General features: G+C 49.3%; 5 protein-coding genes across 5 annotated transcripts; 4 read left to right on the top strand and 1 right to left on the bottom strand.

Moving 5' to 3' along the window:
• The first annotated feature begins 814 nt into the window (after positions 1 to 814).
• LOC4328745 (beta-galactosidase 4-like) lies at positions 815 to 6,031 on the top strand. The gene is made up of 17 exons (NM_001409866.1): positions 815 to 1,381; positions 1,504 to 1,599; positions 1,677 to 1,789; positions 1,933 to 1,999; positions 2,098 to 2,190; positions 2,301 to 2,444; positions 2,582 to 2,670; positions 2,765 to 2,870; positions 2,965 to 3,052; positions 3,203 to 3,321; positions 3,404 to 3,568; positions 3,660 to 3,829; positions 3,924 to 4,027; positions 4,113 to 4,222; positions 4,311 to 4,523; positions 4,646 to 4,848; positions 5,304 to 6,031. The coding sequence occupies exons 1-17, from the start codon at positions 1,181 to 1,183 to the stop codon at positions 5,410 to 5,412; spliced, it is 2,190 nt and encodes a 729-aa protein (NP_001396795.1). The 5' UTR covers positions 815 to 1,180; the 3' UTR covers positions 5,413 to 6,031.
• A 2,852-nt stretch (positions 6,032 to 8,883) lies between these two features.
• Positions 8,884 to 10,335, top strand: LOC107275833 (uncharacterized). Its single transcript, XM_066307221.1, has one exon. The coding sequence runs from the start codon at positions 8,884 to 8,886 to the stop codon at positions 10,333 to 10,335; it is 1,452 nt and encodes a 483-aa protein (XP_066163318.1).
• Positions 10,336 to 11,894: 1,559 nt separating this feature from the next.
• Positions 11,895 to 13,464, top strand: LOC9270421 (uncharacterized). Its single transcript, XM_015771616.3, has one exon. It carries the CDS (start codon positions 12,028 to 12,030, stop codon positions 13,393 to 13,395), a length of 1,368 nt encoding a protein of 455 aa, XP_015627102.1. The 5' UTR covers positions 11,895 to 12,027; the 3' UTR covers positions 13,396 to 13,464.
• Positions 13,465 to 15,884: 2,420 nt separating this feature from the next.
• Positions 15,885 to 17,572, top strand: LOC4328744 (uncharacterized). Its single transcript, XM_015769611.1, has one exon. It carries the CDS (start codon positions 15,940 to 15,942, stop codon positions 17,341 to 17,343), a length of 1,404 nt encoding a protein of 467 aa, XP_015625097.1. The 5' UTR covers positions 15,885 to 15,939; the 3' UTR covers positions 17,344 to 17,572.
• A 4,351-nt stretch (positions 17,573 to 21,923) lies between these two features.
• Positions 21,924 to 23,832, bottom strand: LOC4328743 (allene oxide synthase 4-like). The gene has a single exon (NM_001409865.1). It carries the CDS (start codon positions 23,758 to 23,760, stop codon positions 22,228 to 22,230), a length of 1,533 nt encoding a protein of 510 aa, NP_001396794.1. The 5' UTR covers positions 23,761 to 23,832; the 3' UTR covers positions 21,924 to 22,227.
• Between the last annotated feature and the right edge of the window lie 674 nt (positions 23,833 to 24,506).

Raw genomic sequence — 24,506 nt, 5'->3', positions numbered from 1 at the left:
ACTTAAATTAGTTGAATTCATCTAAATTTCATCCAAAAAAAAATCCTCCATAGCAAGGAAGGCCTTAATCGCAAATCTATATACCCTTCTAATCCAACCTAAATTTTAGCTGAACTGGCTAGGTTTACGGTTGTGGAATCAGCCACCCAGATTCAAATCCTAAATTTAGGCCGTGTTTAGATTCAAAATTTTTTCGTCAAACTTCCAACTTTTACATCACATCAAATGTTTGGACATATGCATGGAGTATTAAATGTGGACGAAAAAAAAACCAATTGCACAGTTTGCATGTAAATTACGAGACGAATCTTTTAAGCCTAATTACGATTACGCTATGATTTAATAATGTGATGCTATAGTGAACATTTGCTAATGACGGATTAACTAGGCTTAATAAATCCGTCTCGCAATTTATAGGCGAAATATGTAATTTGTTTTGTTATTAGTCTACGTTTAATACTTCAAATATGTGTCTATATACTTAAAAAAAATTTAGCACACGAACTAAACATAGCCTTAATATGGATGCTCACATTTACGACTATCTGTTTTTTAATTGATAGGCAACATACCTATCAACAACAAGATTTTATCAATCTCAAGATATGCTGGCCCAATTGCGAAGGGGAGTGTGTGCGTGATGCGGGCGGCCGGCTGCATTTCTACTCTTTCTCATGCCAAACGGGCCCACGCTAGAATAAATGAAAAATGTCGTGGGCCCACCCATCCCACCCGCAGAACCACCTCCTTCTTCCCTTCCAGTGCGCCAACTCCCTTTTTCACTCAGCTCAGCTCAGCTTCACACTGCACCCTCTCCCATAAAAACCTCGCCCCCATCTACTGCAGCTGCTAGCCTGCAACTGCTCCCACTTCACTCCTCTTCTCGCGAGTCGAGTCCAAGGATCAAAATTAAGCAGTTAAAAACTGAGAGAGAAAAAAAAAACAAGAAAAGAAAGGCGAGCTCTCCCTCCATCGCCATTGCCACCCTCCACAAAACACCGTGCGGCGCTCTTCACGTTGCCGCCTCGCACGCATTGCTCCTCTCCAAGAAGCAGCTCACTGCTCTCTCTCTCTCTCTCTCTCTCTCTCTGTCCCTCTCTCTCTCTCACGCCAAGAGAGAGGGTGAGCAGAGGAGAGGTAGCTAGCTCGGAGCTTTCTTTGGAGAGGGGACACACTTGCAATGGCGCCGGCGCCGACTCCGGCTGCCGCCGCCGGCCGCCGCGTGGCAGTGCTGGCCGCGGCGCTCGTGGCGGCCTCCCTCGCGGCGAGCGTGGGCGTCGCCAACGCGGCCGTGTCGTACGACCGCCGGTCGCTCGTCATCAACGGCCGCCGCCGCATCCTCCTCTCCGGCTCCATCCACTACCCGCGGAGCACCCCCGAGGTACGTACCCCCCATCCATGGCCGCCGCCCAAATGCACCACTTCTCTTCTCTCTCTCTCTCTCACGTACACCTCCGGTTTCTGATTCTTGCTTCGTGTGCTTCGCCGTCGCCGCCGCCGCAGATGTGGCCGGGGCTGATACAGAAGGCCAAGGACGGCGGCCTCGACGTCATCCAGACCTACGTCTTCTGGAACGGACACGAGCCCGTCCAGGGCCAGGTACTTTCACTCTCACCTCACCATTTCTTCTTCTTCTTCCTATGAGTTCTTGGTTGATGACCTCCTTTTTATGGCAGTACTACTTCAGCGACCGGTACGATCTTGTCAGGTTCGTCAAGCTGGTGAAGCAGGCCGGCCTCTACGTCCACCTCCGCATCGGCCCCTACGTCTGCGCCGAGTGGAACTTTGGGTAACGATTCTTCTACAGAGTCTCAGTGTTCTTGGGTAGATTTTGGAGCAGAATGTAGCAGCTGCAGCATTGCAGTTTCAGTGTGTGTTTGGTTGCAAGTTGTTGCATCTGAAAAACGTTTGCAATGTTGGTGATTCTTGCAGGGGCTTTCCTGTCTGGCTGAAATATGTGCCGGGGGTTAGCTTCAGGACGGACAATGGCCCGTTCAAGGTATTGTGCTAACACGAATGCAGCAATTTTGGTCTCTTACATTCTTCAAGAATTGGGGTTTATGATGTGGTAAATATCTGGTGCTTGTAATCGTGTAGGCGGAAATGCAGAAGTTTGTGGAGAAGATTGTGTCGATGATGAAATCCGAGGGGCTGTTCGAGTGGCAGGGCGGCCCGATCATCATGTCTCAGGTGAATCCCTGAAGAACAGCTTCTCTGCTTAGTCCGTTGCAATCTGCAATGCAGCTAGCTTAGAGTGTAGCTTAACTGAGAATTGATGTTTCTGTGGTGGATTTGGTCAGGTGGAGAATGAGTTTGGGCCGATGGAGTCGGTCGGTGGCAGCGGTGCCAAGCCGTATGCAAATTGGGCCGCAAAGATGGCCGTCGGGACCAACACTGGCGTGCCGTGGGTGATGTGCAAGCAGGACGACGCCCCTGACCCAGTGGTACACTGATAATTGATAGTAGAAACTGGAAACAAACTACTCCACCTTCCTTGGTGGTGTCAAATGAATGAGTTTGTTGTGCAGTTCACTGTGCCAGACTGCGAGTTCTTACCCTTTTTTATCCCCAACCATGGCAGATCAACACTTGCAATGGATTTTACTGCGACTACTTCAGCCCAAACAAGAATTACAAGCCGTCCATGTGGACTGAGGCCTGGACCGGCTGGTAATTTTCTTGTTCCAACTCATGTCGCACTTCATACCATCCTAATCTGATGGGAATGATCTTACTACGGTTTTACATTTTACTGCGCGTGAAGGTTTACATCGTTCGGAGGTGGGGTGCCGCATCGGCCAGTGGAGGATCTGGCTTTTGCCGTGGCGAGGTTCATACAGAAGGGTGGCTCTTTCGTGAACTATTACATGGTGAGAAGAGAGGGGGCTCACTGGTCACACCAACACTGGTGTTGCAGTGAATGTAGTTTTACTTGTTCTGACCGCATTTCATGTTCTGGTGCAGTACCATGGAGGAACCAATTTTGGCCGGACAGCTGGTGGTCCCTTCATTGCAACCAGCTATGATTATGATGCTCCGATTGACGAATTTGGTATGCAGTGATTGCCTTCTTTGATAAACTTGAATTCCTGCCTGCCTTCTTGAGATATTTTCGGAAATTTGCTGTTTTTTATCTTCTGTTTATAATCTTGATTGACATGGATCTGACTCAGTTGATAAACGGATGGCATGTACATCTCAGGTCTGCTTAGGCAACCGAAATGGGGTCACTTGAGAGACCTTCACAGGGCCATCAAGCAGGCTGAGCCTGTGCTGGTTTCTGCCGATCCGACAATAGAGTCTATTGGCAGCTATGAGAAGGTTGGTGTTGCTACAATCTTGCACACAATATATGTGATCATCCATAGATATTCCTAGATTCATAATTGGTCAAATCCTTTAGGCATATGTCTTCAAGGCAAAGAATGGAGCATGCGCGGCGTTCCTGTCGAACTACCACATGAACACTGCAGTCAAAGTCAGGTTCAATGGGCAGCAGTACAACCTTCCTGCTTGGTCCATCAGCATTCTGCCGGACTGCAAAACTGCCGTCTTCAACACTGCAACGGTTAGGGAACACTGAAGCTTGAACCTTTATGTGGACTAGCTGGACCTTGCTGGAGCACATGGTCTAATGTACTTACATGATAATGGCACAGGTGAAGGAGCCAACATTGATGCCAAAGATGAACCCAGTGGTTCGATTCGCTTGGCAGTCATATAGCGAGGACACAAACTCGCTGAGCGACAGCGCGTTCACGAAGGATGGCCTTGTTGAGCAGCTGAGCATGACATGGGACAAGTCAGACTACCTGTGGTACACCACATAGTGAGTGACCAACCTTGATATGTGACAAAATTTCAACCATTTCTATTAGAAGCCATATGAATTTTCCCTTAACCCTGATGAATTCTTGTTGCAGCGTCAACATTGGTACAAATGACTTGAGGTCTGGTCAGTCTCCTCAGCTCACTGTCTACTCCGCTGGGCACTCGATGCAGGTGTTCGTGAACGGGAAATCATATGGTACTGGCACTTAGCTACATTTCATGTTAGATCAAGCCAACACCAATCATTTTAGTGAATGTTCATGATTTTGCTTCCTCCGTAGGATCTGTTTATGGTGGTTACGACAACCCGAAGCTGACATACAATGGACGTGTCAAGATGTGGCAGGGCAGCAACAAGATCTCCATCCTAAGTTCAGCAGTTGGCCTCCCTGTGAGTTGATCACAGCTTAACTGATATCCCGGACACTTATATCTTGTCTCAAACTACCTGTAACACTGATATCTGATACCATTTTCAGAATGTTGGCAACCATTTTGAGAACTGGAATGTCGGAGTGCTCGGACCGGTGACCCTCTCCAGCCTAAATGGGGGCACAAAAGACCTCAGCCATCAGAAATGGACCTATCAGGTCGGCCTGAAAGGCGAAACGCTGGGTCTCCACACCGTCACCGGAAGCTCCGCAGTCGAATGGGGTGGCCCTGGCGGCTACCAGCCACTGACTTGGCACAAGGTAAGTGCTGAATTCTGAAGAAGCACCAGCAATGACAAAGTGGAATTACAGTTTCATCACGCTCAGACTGAATTTGTGTCACCTGTTGCTGAATTTCCTTTTGTCACCATTGATTGTCTCAGGCTTTCTTCAACGCGCCGGCCGGGAACGACCCAGTGGCGCTCGACATGGGCAGCATGGGGAAGGGCCAGCTCTGGGTGAACGGCCACCACGTCGGCCGGTACTGGTCGTACAAGGCCTCCGGTGGCTGCGGCGGCTGCAGCTACGCCGGGACGTACCACGAGGACAAGTGCCGGTCCAACTGCGGCGACCTGTCCCAAAGATGGTAATAAATTCAGCCTCACATAACCATCTTCTCACACAACTCAAATTTTCTCTGAACAATAATTTTTAGATAATGGAAGTTTTATCGAGGCTCGGTCAATTACATCAAGATAATATAATCCAACTGAGTCTGCCCTTAGCTTTTGCATAAAATGCACAAAACCAAAAAAGAACCACAAAAAACCACATCCCAAGCACACAAGTAGAGCAGAAACACAAAGATTAGTGACTATCAATCCATGCTCAACAATAATAAAATGTTTTACAATGTTTAAATAACAAAAAGAAAGAGACGTTTATAATAGTGTCTCTGCTACTGTAGTAGAATCAATTTTACCACTACTCAATTACTATTAGTAGAACGATTTTTTTTGCCTCATAAATTAACGCTTAAGATCACTTCTATTGGGGAGAGATCACCGTAAAATGTACCTACTATTTTGGATAAAATTTCAGGTACCATGTGCCGAGATCATGGCTGAAGCCGGGCGGCAACCTGCTGGTGGTGCTGGAGGAGTACGGCGGCGACCTCGCCGGCGTCAGCCTGGCGACGAGAACCACATGAACGAATTGCAGCGAGAGATCATCACCACCATTTGATACAGTCGTCGACGGCCGCGTGAACAGCTTCCTCCTGTAGCACGCAGAATTCGTCGATGGTATTTACACACACAGACGAACACCTTACAAGTAAAAAAAAAAAAACACAGGAGCAGCAGCAACAGGTGTGTATTTATTGGGGAGTCGGAGAGGTGGTTGTCTCGCTCGCCGGTGGCCTTCACTGCGGCTGCAGCGACGGCAGTGGCATCACCGGCCACCGGCCGGCATGCAGACGCTGTTCAGTTGTTTGCGTTGCTCGGGAATTTGTTACGGTGCATAGAGCATTTGTTATTGTAACTTGTAATCTTTGTCGACATTATAAATTACTAGTATTACTAGTTGTGAGAATTGATTATGCAGGAAATCACAAATAGTTTTGTCAATCCGTTATTGTCTGTAGCTATCCATTTTTAGGAAAACTGTTTGATGTGTTGGAGATTTTACGAGAAGTTGAAGTTGTTAAAAGCTCTCTAGAGGGCCAATTTAGGATACATTCTAAACAGCTTATCAGAACAGTTTACTTCCCCGTTCTCTGTGGCATAGTTTCAGTCAGAAATGTTTTGTGAAAAAAAGAGTTTTTTTATAAGAAAAATCAAACAAATACAATTTTAACTTTGTACTTCCTCTGTTTTAGATTATAAGACTTTCTAGCATTGTCCATATTCACTAGGCAAAAGTCTTATAACCTACAACGGAGGGAGTAATAGTTTATATTTGGTAAATCAGCGCTAATAGCATCTCCTGTTTTAACCTCTGATCCCAAGGGACCATTTGTTTCATAAGATTGGCAAAGCATTTTCATATTACTCAAATTCCTACAGACATTTTTCTATATCCCTTTGATGAAAAAATTTCCATACCAGTGTATTATTAGGCATGTTCACTTTGTTGTCATTTTCAACTCTACCAAATTTTGGCAGGGTAATAAACTAAACATATCCGTACCTTTACCAAACTACCAAAAGTTGTTGATTCTAGAAAAAACACCATCAAAATTTGGCATGGCTCCAAACCAAACACATTTAACACTATCTTAATTTGATAACGCCAAGGTAAAAAACAAATGGTAACACTAAAATATGCCAAAATTTGATAATACCAAACTTTGGTAAGGTTGAAATGGCAACAATGTGAGCAAAGCCCAATATACTTCTCTTTTGTTGGAAATGTACAAAAGGTACGAGCTTTTTGTAAGCTTTCCTTTGTTTTTTCCTATCGTACTGTCAAATGATGCCTATCTTCTTTCCATAAGATCGTTTTACCTGTACTCAGGGTGTGTTTAGTTCACGCTAAAATTGAAAGTTTGATTAAAATTGGAACGACGTGATGAAAAAGTTAGAAGTTTATAGGTGTAGAAAAGTTTTAATGTGATGAAAAAATTAGAAGTTTGAAGAAAAAATTTAAAACTAAACTCGGCCTCAGTCAAACCGGGTCTAATCTCTAATGTGTCATCCTTAAGGAGTAGTCCTAGTACCAGTAGGATCAAGTAGGAGTAGGAGATTTTTTCTGAAGTTGCAAACCTGACGAGGATGTCACTTCTGAAAAGGAGTGAGGAGTCCACTGTTGGTCAGTGCGTCAAGCCTGGAAAAGTGGGGTGCAGGAATCCATTGGATTTTAATTTGGAGGTTCTTGTTGCCCGGCTGGCTACTAGTGGATGGTCAAGAGCACAGCTGCACAAGATATGCAAAACACTGTGGTATAGCCTTCACTTCTGTTGGTGGCTTCAGGCAGCAGCAACTGTAGTATTAAATTCGAGGCTCAGACTTCAGAGTTCTTCAGAGGCAGAGAGGGCAGAGCAAGAAAAAGGAGAAATCAAAGAGGAATGGCGCCAAGACTGGCAAAAAAATTGGCGCCAAACATAGCTGTCTGTTCTGCTAGTGCTATGTAACGTCTCGAGTTTCGCATTTGAAAATAGAAGAGGATCCATGCTAATGTGCATAACTAGAGCAGGTAAAATAGCAGGCTATAAGCCAGCTGCAAACATATTTTAAGTAGATAAATAAGAAGAGAGAAGAGCAGCAGGCTATAGATTTGTAGCTAGCTGTAGCACGGACTTTAAGACACAGTGTGTGTATGACAGGTGGGACCAGGTATTAATAGTGTAGCATGTAACTATTATATGAATGAGCTATTAGATTGGCTACAGATGAATTGGAGTTAGTAGTTGGCTACTTACTCTTAGGAGGTAAAATCCGCAACGTGCGCGACTCGGTGTAGGTTGTAAGCCGAGATCAGCCAACAAATCTATATCAATCAGTTCCAACATATAATTTTGGTACACAATAAATTTGAGTTTTCTTTAATAGACACTCAATATATAAAGGTCAGAGACCTTAAAACCTCACGAAAACTCCTACTAAAGCAAAGCACCAATGTGCATGTAACTATTGAATTTTTATGTAGCGACCACTGTATGAACCATAATAAATGAAGCAATGCATCTACAACCACACTGCCCACAGAATTGCAAAGTGTTTCCACTTGTCAATCAAACCCCACGAAACAACATGGCCAATACTCCCTCCGGTTTCAGTTCGATTGAAAAGTATTGTCAAGTGCACTTTGTAAGGACTTTATTATTATTATTATTATTATTTGCAAATGCGACTTTGTAAAAATATGCCCGTAGCTATATATTATAAGTACATTACAACATTAAAATCGGCACCATTTCAAAGATTCAGTATGTTTCAATTTGGGCTTATTGTCCTTTGATAAAATTTGCACTCCATCCGTTCTAAAATATAATCACTTTTACATCTGCATTATCTTCTGAACCAATCACAACGTTGCACCATTCAAATTTTCTACATACTTCTCTCAACCAATCACAATTTTTTTATTTAATTTCATCTATTTTCTAAAACTGGGGCGGTCATAATAACATATTCACATAAACGTTAGATTCAAATTCTAATCCCATTCATACACTGTTATCCGTATCCAAGCCCATAATGTGATGGGCTTGTTTACCTCCTAGGCATGTTTCGGTCCACACGTTGCTGGGCTTCACAATCCGAGCCCAAATATTCATGGGCCGTCAAGGTTAGCCCATTAAGTTGCGCGCGAACCAGGCCCATCTCAAACCCGCACGATTTTTAAAGGAAACACCCGAATTCAAATCCACCGTGGGGCGCACGAGCTCCTCCCGCTCCCGCGCGCGCCTTCCCTCTCCGTCGCCGACACGGTCTCCTCCTCCCCGCCACTACATATTCCTCTCGCCCCCTCGCCGTCCCAACCTCCACCTACCTCATCGCCGGCGAACTTCCACCGCACGCGCACAACCAGATCAGTCATCGCAGTCTCCGGCGATCTCTCCATGGCTCCATCCGGCCGATCTCCGGGCATGGAGTTCCCACGTACGTCCTCCTTCATCTCTGTTTTAATTGTTTCTCTTCTTTTGTTCGATCGATTGAGACGATGAGGTTTTCCGGCGATGGCTCGCCGTGCAGATGCAAGAGGCGGCGGTGGCGGCGGCGGCGGCAAATTCATGTCGAGGATGGTGACGGGCCAGAAGCCGATCCATGTCCGGCCGCCGAGGCCGGAGAAGGAACGCGTGGACATGGTGCCCCGCGACGTCGTCGAGCGGTGCATCGTCGCGCTGTTCGAGAAGCGCGGGTCGACGCGGGAGGCGGCCATGGAGGACCTCGTCGGCGCGCTCGAGGGCCACGTGTCGGCGCGGGAGGTTAGCTGCAAGTACACCACCATCGTGTCCCGCTGCGTCTTCTCGCTCAAGAAGGGATCCGTCAGGGAGGCCCGCCTCGCCTACCGCGCCATCGGCATCCTCGCGCTCACCCTCGGCGGCGGCGGCGACGACACCGCCGGCGCCAAGGATGTCCTCGCCGAGGCGTTCCCCTTCCTCGCCAAGACGGTGGAGGCGTCGCACGACATGGCGAAGGTGCTCGCCGCGATCGACGGCCTCGCCGTCGCCACGTTCGCCGGCGAGGACGGAGACGACGAGATCGAGAGGTCCATGGACGCCATCTGGGGCGGCGTGATCGACCCGAGCTCAGCTGGGCCGGGCGGCTCCAGGCTCGCCGCGGGGGACGCGAGGAAGACAACGCCCGAGGCCCTCGCCGCCGCCGTGTCGGCGTGGGCGTTCCTCCTCACCGTCGTCCACGACCGGTACGAGGCGGAGGAGGGCGAGAGCTGCAAGGACAAGATCGCGCTCCTCGCCAAGCTCCTCGACGACCACGACGACCGCGGCGTCCGGGTCGCCGCCGGCGAGGCGATCGCCGCGTGCGTCGAGCTCAAGCTGGCGCACGACACCCCGCCGGAGGACATGGAAGCGCTCAACGCCACCGTCTCCTACCTCGCCACCGAGCCCTCCGGCAAGGGCGCCGGCGACAAGCGGCGCCACGCCGGGCAGAAGGACATCTTCCGGCAGATCGAAATCTTCTTGGACGACGGCGAGGCCCCGACGAAGTCGGTGAGGACGTCGTCGAGCAGGCAGAGCGTGCTCAAGGTGACAACATGGACGAAGCTCCTCCAGCTCAACTTCCTCACCCGGTACCTCGGCAATGGCTTCCACAGCCACCTCCAGCACAACCCGCTGTTCGGCGAGACGTTCGAGGTCGACGGCGACGAGGTGGAGGGGCTACCGGCGGCGAGGAAGATGATGAGCAGGAAGCAGAGGGAGAAGAAGCGGACGCTGGAGCGGAGGAGGTGCCGCGAAGCCGTGTGGAAGGAGAAGAACAAGTTCGGGCTGCCGGAGGAGGAGCCCGAGAGAGGCACGACGGCGCTCATGCTGCTCCCGGCGCTGGCGTGCTGCCACCACATGCTGCCGCCGGTGCACCGGCAGCCGCATCTGCTGCCGCCTACTGCACCGGCGACGGCGAGCCACATGTTGCCGCCGGTGCAGCAGCCGATTTTGTTGCTCGAGTATTAGTAGTTAGCACTAGTAATTATTAGCTTTGATCGATCAATATGACTTAGAGAGCTTTTATGGTGTTTGTGAGATATTTAGAAGTATCGAGAGGTGAAGTAATGTGAACAATTGATCGAGAGAGGGATAAGGTACGGAATAAAACTTATTATAACCGATGACAGGGAAGTAATTATTAGGTAATAAAATATGGATATTTTAAGTGGATGGTATACTTGGCTGAACTAATCTGGTACCGATAGGTAGAAAAAACGTAAATCAAGCATTGATTTACGCATCGAATAGATCTCCACGGGAAAAAGATCAGATCCGTCTTCTTTCTTCTTCCGCATTGTCTTCCACACTAGTTTGTTCTTGCTCTAGGATTTGACCTAAATTCTCCAAAAAGAAATAGAGGGAGAACCGTCAGAATTGTTGAGAATTCAACATGAGACGAGATCAACCAGTCAATGGCATAGGTGAAGCCCAATAGGTGAGATCTTATTGATTAGTTATTTACGTAGTTCACAAATTCTTTCGTATAAGGGACCGGAACGAGACCTCCTCTGTTCTTATAATATAGTTTGAATATGTGGACCCGCAAGGAGACATGATCAAGGGAGAAGCTGATCATGTGTTCTTTCGGATATAGTTTGAATATAAATCTATAGAAGATCATGCAAATGAGAATTTTTATGCTAGTAATGTGTTCTTGGAACAAAATATAAATCTAGAGAAAATCACACAAATAAAAACCTCAAAGAACACGATGTAAATATATAGGAAACCACACAAAAGAGAACATATACGCTAGTACAGGCAAATGACTTAAGTGGTACAATTCTGCTCTTTTCTCTCTGCTTGCAAATTTATGTTCTATCTTTAATACCAAAGTTGAGGATAATTCTACCATTTTCTCTCTACTAGTAAATTTACGTTCTATCTTTAATACCTACTTCCTCCGTCCAAAAAAAGACAAACCCTAGGTTTCCATGTCCAACGTTTGACCGTCCGTCTTATTTGAAAAAAATATGAAAAAAAAGACAAGTCACGCATAAAGTATTAATCATGTTTAATCATCTAATAACAATAAAAATACTAATTATAAAAAATTTATATTAGACGGACAGTCAAACGTTGGACACGGAAACCCAGGGTTTGTCTTTTTTTTTTGGACGGAGGGAGTAAGTAGCTAAATACCTACACTAATACTTAAATACTTTTTACATTATACCTGTTATTGGGAAGCGTTGGATTTTTATCTTTTTAATGCAAACACCGTACCAAATATATTGAAAAATCTCCCCCCTAAAAAAAAGCCCAATATATAATCCCCTAATTTAATTCCAATTTTGATCACACGTACCAGATTGAATCACATCGGACGGTGCGAGAGCTCTCCCAGCCGAATCTGATCAGATCGGACGGCCAGAGCTCTCCCGTCCGAATCGAATCAGCCCCAGCCGCACCGCAAACTCCGATTCGGAATCAGCACAGCCGCCGCGCAAACTCCAACTCCGATTCCCGATTCGCAGTCGGTTCTCTGGTCGCCTACATATCCCCTGCCCCTCCTCTCCACTCCCATACCGATCCATCAGGATTCAGGAACGCTTCTCACTGCGCCTGCCAAGTGTTCGATCGATTGCCTCAACCACCCGGTCACTGTGCAGGCGACCTGTTCGATCAATTGCCTCAACCAGTCAACCACCGCTCACCATGGTTATGGGGAAATTCATCCGCCGTTCTAACGGCCACGCCTCCTCGTCGTCGTCCATGCTGGACGATGACACCAGCAGCGCTTGCGGTGGCGGCATGAGCATCTACTACCAGAAGATTAATCAGAGGGTCGCCGTGCTCGAGAAGGCCGCCGTCTCCGTGCACGAGAGCCGGGCGTCCACGAGGGAGGCGGCGCTGGCGTCGCTCGTCGGCGCGCTCGAGGGCTTCGTCCCCGCCCACTTCATCGGGTGGCACCACCGCGGCGAGATCGTTCGCGGCTGCTGCGCCTCCATCAAGAAGGGAGCCGCCAAGGAGGCCCGCCTCGCGCTCCGCGCCGTCGCGCTGCTCGCCGTCACGCTCGGCCCGGGCTCCAAGAGGAGGATCTTGCCGGCGGAGACGTACAACCCGCTCGAACCCGGCCCTGGCTCCAAGAAGATCATGGCGGAGACGTTCCCGCTAGTCTCCCGCATCCTCGAGGTGTCAACCGACGCGTCCCTGGTGATCGCCGCGCTCGAGTCCCTCGCCGTCGTCGCGTTCGTCGACGTCGCCGCGGAGAACATGGACGACACGGAGGCGTGCATGAAGGCGCTGTGGGGGCTGATCCGCCCAAGCACGGGGCCCAAGCTCGGCGGCGCGGCGAGGAAGACGAGCCCTCATGTCCTGGCCGCCGCGGTGTCGGCGTGGACGCTCGTGCTGACCACAACCGACGGCTGGAAGAAGAAGAAGGCGGCGTCGTCCTCTCCCACCGCGTGGCGCGACACGGCGGCGCACCTCGCCCCGCTCCTCCACTCCGACAGCCGCGCCGTCCGGATGGCCGCCGGCGAGGCGCTCGCCGTCACCATCGAGATGAAGCTCGTGACCCGGGACAGCCACGGCGCCCTCATCTCCGGCGTGGCGGCGAGAGCGTCCGAGCTCGCCAACGAGGCCGCCGGAGCGGGCGTCGGCAAGGCCAACTTCGTCGAGCAGAAGGAGCTCTTCAAGAGCATCGCGTCGTTCCTCGCCGGCGGCAAGGCACCGGCGAGCTCGGTGCGCGTGTCGTCGTCCCACCATGGGCGGCTGACGGCGTCGACATGGACGGACATTGTCCGGCTCAACTTCCTCCGGCGATTCCTCGGCGGCGGGTTCCTGCCGCACCTCCAGGGGAAGGTGGTGATGGGGGAGGAGGCGCCGCTGATAGGGCAGGTGTTCGTCGTGAAGGAGGACGACATGGCCATGGATCAGAAGAAGAAGGTGGACAAGCAGAGGACGCTCAACAAGGAGCGCCAAATAGCCTCTGACCTCAAGTTCAGTATGAAACTAGGAAAGGAATTTTGGGCCAAGCAGAGTCCAGTGCATGTAAAGTTATTATGTAGAAAAATAATTATCTGAGAGAGTAAATTGGGTTACTTATGGAATTGCACTATGAAATTACGTTTGAAAGTTTTTCACAATAAAATTGTACGATAACCTTTTTTTCTTAGCAATTCTCATCTTGGAGATGGTCAGTGCAACCCATTGGCCCAAGAGAATCTATCCATGACTCGAAGTCTCGAACAATGGCCTGGCCGATCTACCGCCGAGCATAAGCCGCATGCTGGATAAGTTAGTATGAAAAAAGTCCATATTATGTCCCTAAGTATAGTCCATATTAGTACTTTATAACCAGCGTATTGATTTGATTTACCAATAGGTCGCAAAATGCTATGGTTGTTTCATATGATTTATGCATTTATTCAGAAGTAAATCGTCGAGATCGTGCACCCTTTTCTTATTTATTCGAAAAATACTAAAAAATATTCTAAAGTGCAGCCGGATAGATCCAATCTATTCTTGAAATAGACAACTCGCACACGCTCCTTTTCCAAAATAAATCAATACACCAACCACTACAGTTAGATTTATTAGATTTGTTGCTAAAATATTGGTATTAAGCCCGAAACTCCCTCTTGGCCATGTTTAGAACTTAGACTGTATTGAACTTATCGTTTTTTAAGTAATGAGATTAAATTTATTAAAATTCTTGCAAAGAACATACATTTGAAAGAAGCTGTGGTGTGCTCGTTTTATTTACAGTCCATCTATCTTTTTAAAAGAAATTATCTAGAGGTTAATAGCATAATGCCCGTGCGTTGCAACGGATTCTAAATAGTATTCATTGACATTAATTAAAATCCTAAACCATATATTACAATTGGGCATAAATGATGAAGGGAATATAAACTTATAAATAACAACACTACAAATAACTTTGTCCAGAACGATAATTCAATATCAGGAAAATTATATAACTTAATCCAATTTTCTCATTTAGCTATAAATAATTTAATATAGAGAAAATTATAAGTTATAATATTTTTTAGTGGATCAAATAGTGCTAAAACTAATAATGTAAATGAAAAACAACTGAAATTAGCTAGAAATTGGAAAAACTTCTTTTAACCCACATATGAAAATTTGATTCACTAAATCTGAACGGGTGTCTGTTTTATTGATATAAATTACAATTTTCATATTCTATTCATACTCATATGGTCTAAATATTATGCGAGTGGTCTAGGAGCATGGTTATAATAGACCAAGAAGAATAATGCCCAATAGACATTGTTCATTGTCTTCCCTAGCTAAGGCGAGAAATAAAAGAGTAGGGAATATAGGCTGTGTACATCCTCACAAGGTGTAGAGGCCGGGTTTATTATAATCCATTATTTTAAAAAAAAGAGTAGGGAACATGGGCGCCAATGCTTCAGCGACCAAACGACGGTGAGGGAAGTGGTAGGACGTGTCCCATGATATGACTCGTCCGTAGATGGTGGCGGTTGGCAACGAAAAAAAATCAGAACAATGGGAACGCGGCCGACAACAACATAGTCCCAATAGAGAGAAACAACAATGGTGAGCTCCTGTGGTGAACACGGCTGAGTGAGTGCGTCAAAATGTGTTCCCGAACAAGGAGGTTCCGTTTTCCTTGAATGTGTAAGAGGAAGGGAACGCAGGGGAGAGGAGGGACGCCGCTCGGGAGAAGAGATACCGAGGGAGAGAGGGAGCGTGTGCAACGAGGGGGAGATGGGGGGTGCCGGGAAGGAAGGAGGGAGACGGGAGAGGAGGGGCGTTGCCAGGGAGAAGAGGGGTTGCGGGGGAGGGGGAGAGATGGAGGCACATGGAGGGAGGGAGGGAGGCGGAAGCGGAGGCGTGGGAGGGAGGGGCCCGGATGGAAAAAGGGATGATTGAAGCCTTACATATTTTTAAATTATATTATTATTTGGTATAGATTTAGAAGTTAGAACACATGATTTTTATTGCAGTTACATTGATACTCACAAAATTCCTGTAGCACTTGATAGCGCATAATTGACTTCCTGTTCGTAAAGGTTTATTTTTACGATGTCTTACTACAACTATAATCACAAAGTCATCATATCAGAGTATCTTGTAGCAGAATTTGAAAAATTAATAATGCTTGTTTAATTAGAAAATATATATGGCAAGGAAATCAACGTTGTAAAATTTTATTACCCAGTGTTTCTGACATGCTATGAAATGACTCCTGGTCGACATGTTTTGTTATAATGTAAAGCCTAATCCTCCTTGGCATGAACAAGATTACCCTAATTTGACAAGTTCATCCCATAAAACATTATAAAAATTTGACAAGATTACCGAATCGTATTTGGCATGAACAATATTACCCTAATTTGAAATGACTCCTGATCGGAAAATTGTGTAGAGTTGTACTCCACTTCTACACAAATCGTGCGTACCAAATTAAACCTCATCAGATCGGACGGTGGCAGGGCTCTTCCCGCCCACGCCCAATACGACTCGGTCTCGTCCTCCGCTCTCTACATATCCCCGGATCCCCCTCCCGATCGATCACGAAATCTCTCTGCGCCAGCGACGTGTTCGATCAATTGCCTCCTCAACCACCGCCTCGCCATGGTGCTGAAGAAATCCACCGGCCGCTCTAGCGGCCACGCCTCGACGTCGTACGATGCCTCCGCTGGCGGCGGCGCTGTGGCTGTGAGCGCGTATGAGCAGAGGATCCGTCGTAATGCCGCCGTGCTCGAGAAGGTCGCCGTTTCGGTGCACGACAGCCTGGCGTCGACGCGGGAGGCGGCGCTGGCGGAGCTCATCGCCGCGCTCGAGGGCTTCCTCTCCGCCGACGACGCGGAGGGTGGGCACACCGACGAGATCCTGCGCGGCTGCTACGTCTCCATCAAGAAGAGGGCCGCCAGGGAGGCCTGCGTGGCGCTCCGCGCCGTCGCGCTGCTCGCCGTCACGCTCGGCCCCGGCGCCACCTCGAAGAAGATCGCGGCGGTGGAGACGGCGGCGAACCCGCTCGGCTCCGGCGCGAATAAGATCATGAAGGCGACGTACCCGCTCGCCTCCCGGATTCTCGAGGCGCCACAAGCCGACGCGTCCCTGGTGGTCGCCGCGCTCGAGTGCCTCGCCGTCGTCGCGTTCGTCGACGTCGCCGCGGAGAACATGGACGACACGGAGGCGTGCATGAACGCGCTGTGGGCGGTGATCTGCCCGAGCGCGGGGCCCAAGCTCGCCAGCGCGGCGAAGGGGACGGCGAGCCCCCGCGTGCTGGCCGCCGCCGTGTCGGCGTGGACGCTCGTCCTGACCACCACCGGCGGGTGGAACAAGAAGAAGAAGGTGTCCCCCGCCGCGCCATGGCGAGGCGCGGCGGCTCACGCGCACCTCGTCTCCCTCCTCGGCTCCGACAGCCGCGAGGTCCGGATGGCCGCCGGCGAGGCGCTGGCCGTCGCCATCGAGATGAAGCTCTTCACCGAGAAAAACAATGGCGCCCTCTTCTCCAAGATGGAGGCCAGAGCTTCCGACCTCGCCAACGACGCCGCCGGAGCGGGCGTCGACAAGACCAACTTCGTCGAGCAGAAGGAGCTCTTCAAGGACATCACGACGTTCCTCGCCGGCGGCAAGCCCCCGGTGATCTCGGTCCGCACGTCGTCGTCCAACTACGGCCTCCTCACGACGTCGACATGGACGGACAATGTCCGGCTCAACTTCCTCCGGCGATTCCTCGCCGGCGGCTTCCTGCACCACCTCCAGGGGAAGGGTCTGATGGGCCAGGTGTTCGTCATCGACGACGACGAGGTCACCGGGAAGCTGTCGGCGGCGAGGTCGAAGCGGAGCCTGATGAAGGACACCCGCATTGTGAAGGAGTTGAACGGCGGCCGTGGCGGCGGCGGCGGCGCCATGGATGAGAAGAAGGAGAAGAAGCAGGAGATGATCAAGAACTCGCTGGAGAAGAAGAGGACAGTTAAGAAGGAGCGGCTAATAGCCCATGAGCTCAAGCATGGATCATCTGATCTATGAAACAAGGAAAGGAATTATGGATAATTTAATTAGGGTTGCATTTCATATATATGATTTATCTTTTTTAGGGTTTATAGGGCAGTCTTTTAGGGTTAATTACTAGATGCAACGTACTGCTTGGTTTCCCTTTCAATATCACTATGTTATTTTCGTATTATTGTCATGTTCATTCATGGTCCACAATTGTACTTGGGAGTTACATTCACCACGATTCAATCACGCTAATTAGATCACCACTAGAGTATAATCACACTAATTAGATTTTTTTAGTGTGTACTGCACACTTATGAGATTGGCGAAATTTAGTCACTCCTTTTAAAAATTGTTCAAATGAGTCGCTCTTCCTGTTCCGACTTTAGAGGGTGTAAGTCTCATTAAACAGACGACATAGTGTCGGCCATTCATTGCCAAGTTTGGATGTGATACAAAATACTTAGGGCATGTACAACGGTGAGTAATAACGGTCTCTTTTCGTTACTATGCAAGTAAAATTAAGAGAAAAGTACATTTTACCCCCCCCCCCCGAACTAATGCGGTTGGCTGAAAACCCCCCCCCCCCCCCGAACTCGAAAACCGGTCATTTTTCACCCTCAACTATCGATACCGGATGAAAAACCCCCCTGAGCAGTTTTGCAAGCGGTTTTGGTCTACGTGGCAGCCCAGTCAGCAATTCTTTTCTTTTTAAATCAGTGGGTCCCACGTGTCAGTCTCTCACCTATCTTTTACCCCTCACCTCTCTATCTCTCTCCAAAATCATCTCTCTTCTCTCTCCCTCACCTTAAGGACGGTGTCCTCTCTCTTCTCTGGCAGAGCTCGAGGCGACGAAGGGGGTGGCGGAGGAGCCGAGGCCGGTGGGCGGGTGCGGAGGCGGGTGCGGAGGCGGCTGCGGGCGGCGGGTGAGGAGCCGAGGCCGGCGCGGGGGACGAGGCGGCTGCGGGCGGCACTCGTTCGGACGGCCGGTTGCGGCGGCCGGCTACGGAGGAGGAGGCGCACGCACTCGGACGGCCGGCGGCCAAGGCGGTGCTCGCCCGCGCGGCGGGCGGTGGAGGCGGAGCTCACCCGGGTGTCCGCTCTCTCTCTCTCTCTCTCCCTCTCTATCCTAATCTCTCCCTCTCTCTCTCTCTCTTCTCCCTTCCCTCACTGGCGGCGGGCGGGCAAGGGCGGGGGCAAGAAAAGTTGCTCAGGCGCTGGCGGCGGCGGCGGGCGACTTAGTCGGAGGCGGAGTGGGCGGCCGGCGGAGCTCCCTGGGCGGCTGAGGTGGAGGCGGAGCGGGCGGCCGGCAGCGGAGGAGCTCGTCGGGGCAGCTGGTGGCGGAGGCGGAGGCGGCTAGGGGTGGCGCGCGAGGTCGGAGGCGGCTGGTGGCGGCGGGCGCGGAGGCGAGGCCAGCGGCGGGCGTCGAGGCCGCGGCTGGGGGGCGTGGAGGCGAGGCCGGAGACGGGCGGGGTCGGAGGCGGCTGGGGGCGGCCTCGCCGTCGCTCCTCGTCCGCCTCGACTGGAACCTGATAGGAGCAGCTGCCTCGGCTCCGGCCACGGTTGGGTCGCCGTTGGGGAGGTGGGGATGGTGCGATGGAGATTGGGGGAGGGGACGGCGACACGTAGAGGAGGGGGTCGATGACGGCGGCGGGCGAGGTCGGAGGCCGTGCGGTCGACGCGCTCCGTCTCCGCCTCCAGAGAAAAGAGAGAGAGAGGGGTGAGCCGACCAGAGGCACCCATCCGCGCCCGTCACCGCTCGCCGCCAACCAGTTCGCCCTCCCTACCGCGCCCGCTGCCCTACCTGAGCTGCGCCAGTCGCTGCTTGCCCAACCGCGCCCGTCTTGCCACGTTGGACTGCCACGTGCGCAAGTCTCCAGTCAAAACCGCCCAAAGTATGGTTAGGGGGGGTTAAGTGTCCGGTTTTATTAGTTGAGGGGGAAAAATGACCGATTTTTAAGTTCGGGGGGGTTTTTCGGCTAACCGCATTAGTTCAGGGGGGTAAAATGTACTTTTCTCTAAAATTAATGACATAGTAGAGAGAGAGAGAGGGGGAGGAAAGGGAAACATGATTGCTACGCATGATAACGGTCCAGAGTCGACTCTTTTATTAAAAGAAGTTTTGTTACATGGGGTGGAGAAAAGGAAAGAAGGGTAGTAAAAAAATATTTTGGTACAGTAATGGTAGGAAATTTTGTTTGTCTCAACTATTTTGGTACATTAATTGTCAGAGTATACATTTGTATATGCCCTTACACTGTGTAAAAATATAAAAAACTAATAACTATATATCAAGACATTAGTATATACAACCAAAAGTTACTGTACTCGTCCAAAAGTTACTCTACGAAAAATCTACGGGTGTGTCATCTAGGTCCTTGAACTCCCAAAATATATTTTTTTATCCTCAAACTTATCTTGAGTGTCGCATAGGTCCAAATGTATTCTAACCCGCTCTATGCGCTGATGTGGTATTGCCATGGTGCCTACGTGTTAGTAGGACCCACATGTCGGTCATTTATAAAAAATAAAATTTAAAACCATATTTTCTCCTCATAGGTAGAGAAGAAAAAAAAGATAGATAAAAATTATTCTAAGGTATAGGATAAAATATTTATTTAGTTTTATTTTTGTATATGTAACTGACACGTGGATCCGACTAGCACGTAGGCCCTATCATGACATGCCACATCATAGAGCGGGTTATAACTCGTTTGAACCTATATAACACCAAAAATAAGTTTGGGGGACCTAAAATATGCATTTTGAGAGTTAAGGAACCTGGATGATATACCTACATAAGTTTAGTGACCGCTCGTGCACTTAATTCACTAAAAAATTAATAACAAAAAGTAGGGATACCTTCCATATATTTAGGTGTTGCAATCCATATATCTGACCAAGCAACCAATAATTAATCCATATGTGACTTAAGCCTAAGCTAATATAATCAAGCAACATGTACATTATACAACACTACAGTGCACATCATCTCAAAAAAAAAATCTATAATTCAGCTTAGTAAAAGCTCTGTACTCGCATGTGCACCAGACACACAAAAGCATGGTCAACGACTTAGCACATGTGCATGAGACATGACTCGGTCATGCGGCCCCAAATGACTTGGATTATATTTCTACATAAACAAGTGGCGTTTAACATAAGAATGTTCTTTAGGACAAGTTACTAACAGCTACTGATCCATTATATTGGATGTGTCATTATAGGGTTTTCTATTGTAAGTCGTACAAGTTGTACTCATTAATTGTCACCTAATTATGCTTTGCCTTGAGTGGCATGTAAGGGAAAAAAAACTCGACATGCTCAATGTGGAGGCTTGAAGTCCATGCATATCCATCTCTTCGACAAGCTAGGTTAAATGCGAGATACATATATAATACATTAGTACAGATCACGAATAGATCAAATGATCGTAATGTAATCGTCCATAGGGACATACATAACAAAATATATATGTAATACAATATTACTGCATCATATGTACAAATGCCAGTTTGTGGCTTGACCTGCAGTGATATTAATTAATTAATATCGTCACTAGAGGTTTATTATGGCAGGAATTCGATATGATCTACCGATGATAGAGTGGTACTTCCTCCGTTTCACAACGTAAGTCATTCTAACATCTCCCATATTTATATTGATGCGCATCAATATGAATGTGGGAAATATTAAAATGACTTACGTTGTGAAACGGAGGGAGTACTAAAGTTTGTGGGTTGTGTTTGTTCGATTGTACTCCTACTTAATAAAAACCTTGTAACCTAAAGTGTAGGTGGTAGTGAACGGGTTTGTTGCACAGTGGTTATGATATTATAGTATGCCTACCAGCCCTTAGGTTCGACACATCTTGAGAGATAATTTTTGAGCTGGTTTTAAAAATGTACTCGCTAACCCCTTGTTTAAAACACGTGTTAAGAAATGACTTATAATTACGAACCATCGTGTACGAGTAAGTGCCTCAAAGCAAAGGGTTAAAGCCTAAATCATGGGGTGGATCTGCGTGTCAAGGAGCCAGGGTTCGTGGCCATCCTTCTCAGAGAAAGTCATGAGAGTGGTATATCCCCTGCCGGTCAATTAAAAAACAGAGTTGCACAGTTGCACTAATTACATATTAACTATTATAAATTTTAAATAAATTATGTATAGAAACATTTTACACAAAATATATTGTTTAGCGGTTCCGAATGCGTGCTAACGAGAAATAATAAAGTTATCATTTCGAGTTGATAAACGAACTGTCAAACTCAGCCTTAGAAGTTGTTATTCACAAGCTAGGTAGCTTTAGCGGGGGAAATATGTAGTGTAAATTTGAAAACTCCCGGATTCAATCATGAGTAAGAATTTTACTAGAAGAAATTTTTCTACTTTTGATGATATGAATAAATATCATACATCTATTTTTGAATCAAAGGTAAATTTAAATTTTCCAATACATATGCGGTTTCCACTGCATGATTGGTAGCGTGTGTGATTATCCATATTGACTTATAATAAAAAGAAAAACCATGAGGAATGCACATAATTTGCATGGTAGCGTGTGTGATTATCCATCTTGTCCTATAATCCAAAAAAAGAAAAACCAGGAATGCACATAATTTGCATTGTGTGATTATCCATCTTGACCTATAATCCAAAAAGAAAAACCACGAGGAACGCACATAATTTTATTCAACTTCAAACATCGTATTGAACTTCACACAATGACAAACCGAATCCCTATACTTAAGAACCTGCCCCCACAAGCACGCGAAAGTACACCTTTTTCCCAATTTTTTTAGGTCAAAGAAAAAAGAAATCCATGCAAATCTGACCAACTGACAGCGACCATGCATGGACAGCGTCGTCGCCGCACCAACACTCGCCGCTCACGCGCGCCGCCGCTTGACACTATTATACTCCGCGCCGCGCGGCGCCGTCGCCGTCGGCGGCGCGGGTCAGCGACGTGAACGTGACCACCGGCTCAAGCGGCAGCTCCTCCACGTCGGCGGCGAACGTGTCGTACCGCCGGAACAGCCCCGCCACCATCAGCCGCCCCACCGCCACCACCATGTCCTTCCCGGGGCACTGCTTGTTCCCCTCCGATGGCGTCCCGGTCTCCGGCCCGTTCGACCACACCACGTGCTCCAGCAGCGGCCGGGCGGCGCTTCCGGCGCCGGAGACGAACCGGTCGGGGACGAACTCGCCGGCGCGGTCGAACACCTTCTCGTCGCGGGTGGCGAGCGGCTGGTACCCGAACAGCAGCTCCCCCTTGCGGACCTCGTACGCCGCGTCGTGGCTCTCGACGACCATGTCGCGCCGCGCGCGCCCGTACTGGAACTCCACCGGCGGGTTCATGCGCAGCGCCTCCCACACCACCGACTTCACCAGCGGCATCTCCTTCTCCACGGCGGAGATGGTGATCTCGCCGCCGCCGGCGGGCGCGGCGGCGCGGACCTCGGAGGCTAGCTTGGCGTGGAGCTCCGGGCCGGCGCGGGCGAGCCACTTGACGATGTGTGGCAGGAAGATCTTGAAGCCGCCGTAGGCGTTGAAGACGGCGACGAACACGAGGTTGTGGAGGAGCTCGTCGCGCGGGATTCCCGGGTGGTTCTTCTCGGCGTCGTCGAGGATGGCCGCGGCGGCGGCGGCGAAGTACGCCGTGATCTCGCCGTACTCGCGGCGCACCAGGAACGGCGGCAGGCGGAAGGTGTGGAGGAGGAGGTCCTCCAGCGGCCACGGCTTGACGACCTTGCTGGCGAGCGGGTGAAGCTGGAAGATGAGCCACTTCACCGCCTTCGTCACGGCAGCGTCGCCCATGGCCTTGCTCGGCGGCGCGCCGCCGAACAGCGCGGCGCAGGTGAAGTCGAGCATGTACCGCATGTTGAGCTTGTTGAACTCGACGGGGCCGCCGGCGACGAGGCCGGCGTCGACCTCGTCGAACATGGCGGCGAAGGCGGCGCGGAACGCCGGCGCGACGTGGTGCATCCTCGCCGCGGCGAGCGACATCACGACGCGCTTGATCTTGGCGTGGCGAGGGTCGGCGGCGTCGAGGAAGGCGAGCGGGCGGTGGCCGCCGAAGAGCGCGAGCGACGGCATGAAGGTGCCGTCGAGCGTGTCGGCCTTGTCCACCATGGAGTCGTCGAGGAGGACGCGGAAGCTGCGCGCGTCGAGGAGGGCGACGACGCGGGGGTCGCCGGCGAGGAAGGGGCCGGGCGGCATGTTGACGCGGAGCACGGTGGCGCCGCCGTGGCGGGCGACGCGTGAGCGGAAGAACTCGTCGGCGCCCTGGAAGTAATAGTAGTCGAGGCGGTCGCGCAGCGGCGAGAGGAAGGGCACGCCGTAGCCGCCCGGAATCTCGCGTATCAGCAGGCCCGACGGCGAGAGCTTGCTCTGCCCTCCGACGGCGCCGTCGTTACCGTCGCCGGAGTTGGCTCGCGGCGGCGCCATGGACGGGAGTAGGGTACTGGCTACGTATACGCACTACGTACTAGCGTGCAGGTGTCGGATCGTCACAGCCACAGCTATGAATCATTGAGCATCTGTTGTACTGGGGTTAAATAGGCTAAAGTGAGAAGCAGACAAAGTAAACTCTTTTCCTTTTTTTTTCATTGTGTGTCTGTTGCTGACTGAGCATTGATGGTAGTATCCTACTTGTAATATTTTGACGCTATTGATTTTTATCATACCGTTTGGTTTATTAAAAATATATTAAAATTTATAAAATATAAGTTATATTTAAAGTATTTCTAACGATAAAACAATCCCTACGAAATAAATAATATTATTTAATTAATTTTTTAATAAGATGAATGGTAAATATATGTTTAGAAGTCAACTACAACCAAGAATTTTTTTAAAAAAAAAACTGAAGGGAGTACCAACTGCTTGTTCTTATCATGGACTGTGAAGGAATAAATTTTAAACGGTCGATGGGATATCTAATGGCGCTCTCTCTTGTGGTTTGTTTCTTTGGTGAGGGATAACTCTAGCTTTGATGAATGCGATATTGGTGACGTCAGAACAAGTTCAGGATGTCGTACAATCACTGTACCACAAATGATGATGCGTGCTTGATGATCTTTGCAATCTAAATATTATGAATAGGTAATTAAGAACAAAGAAAACATTGGAAGTGTTTTATCTAATCGACTCGGCAAATCAACACACCAATTATTGGAGGCTCTGAATCTATA

Source organism: Oryza sativa, chromosome 2, assembly GCF_034140825.1.
Source record: "Oryza sativa Japonica Group chromosome 2, ASM3414082v1".
In the NCBI taxonomy this organism is placed as follows: domain Eukaryota; kingdom Viridiplantae; phylum Streptophyta; class Magnoliopsida; order Poales; family Poaceae; genus Oryza; species Oryza sativa.
This window is presented reverse-complemented; position numbering and strand designations above follow the sequence as displayed.

Coding starts and splice junctions, on each gene's coding strand:
- LOC9270421 (XM_015771616.3), top strand. CDS start 12,028: ATGGTTATGGGGAAATTCATCCGCCGTTCTAACGGCCACGCCTCCTCG.
- LOC107275833 (XM_066307221.1), top strand. CDS start 8,884: ATGGCTCGCCGTGCAGATGCAAGAGGCGGCGGTGGCGGCGGCGGCGGC.
- LOC4328743 (NM_001409865.1), bottom strand. CDS start 23,760: ATGGCGCCGCCGCGAGCCAACTCCGGCGACGGTAACGACGGCGCCGTC.
- LOC4328745 (NM_001409866.1), top strand. CDS start 1,181: ATGGCGCCGGCGCCGACTCCGGCTGCCGCCGCCGGCCGCCGCGTGGCA. Junction 2,671..2,764: donor ACTGAGGCCTGGACCGGCTG/GTAATTTTCTTG, acceptor CTGCGCGTGAAG/GTTTACATCGTTCGGAGGTG. Junction 4,223..4,310: donor GTTCAGCAGTTGGCCTCCCT/GTGAGTTGATCA, acceptor TACCATTTTCAG/AATGTTGGCAACCATTTTGA.
- LOC4328744 (XM_015769611.1), top strand. CDS start 15,940: ATGGTGCTGAAGAAATCCACCGGCCGCTCTAGCGGCCACGCCTCGACG.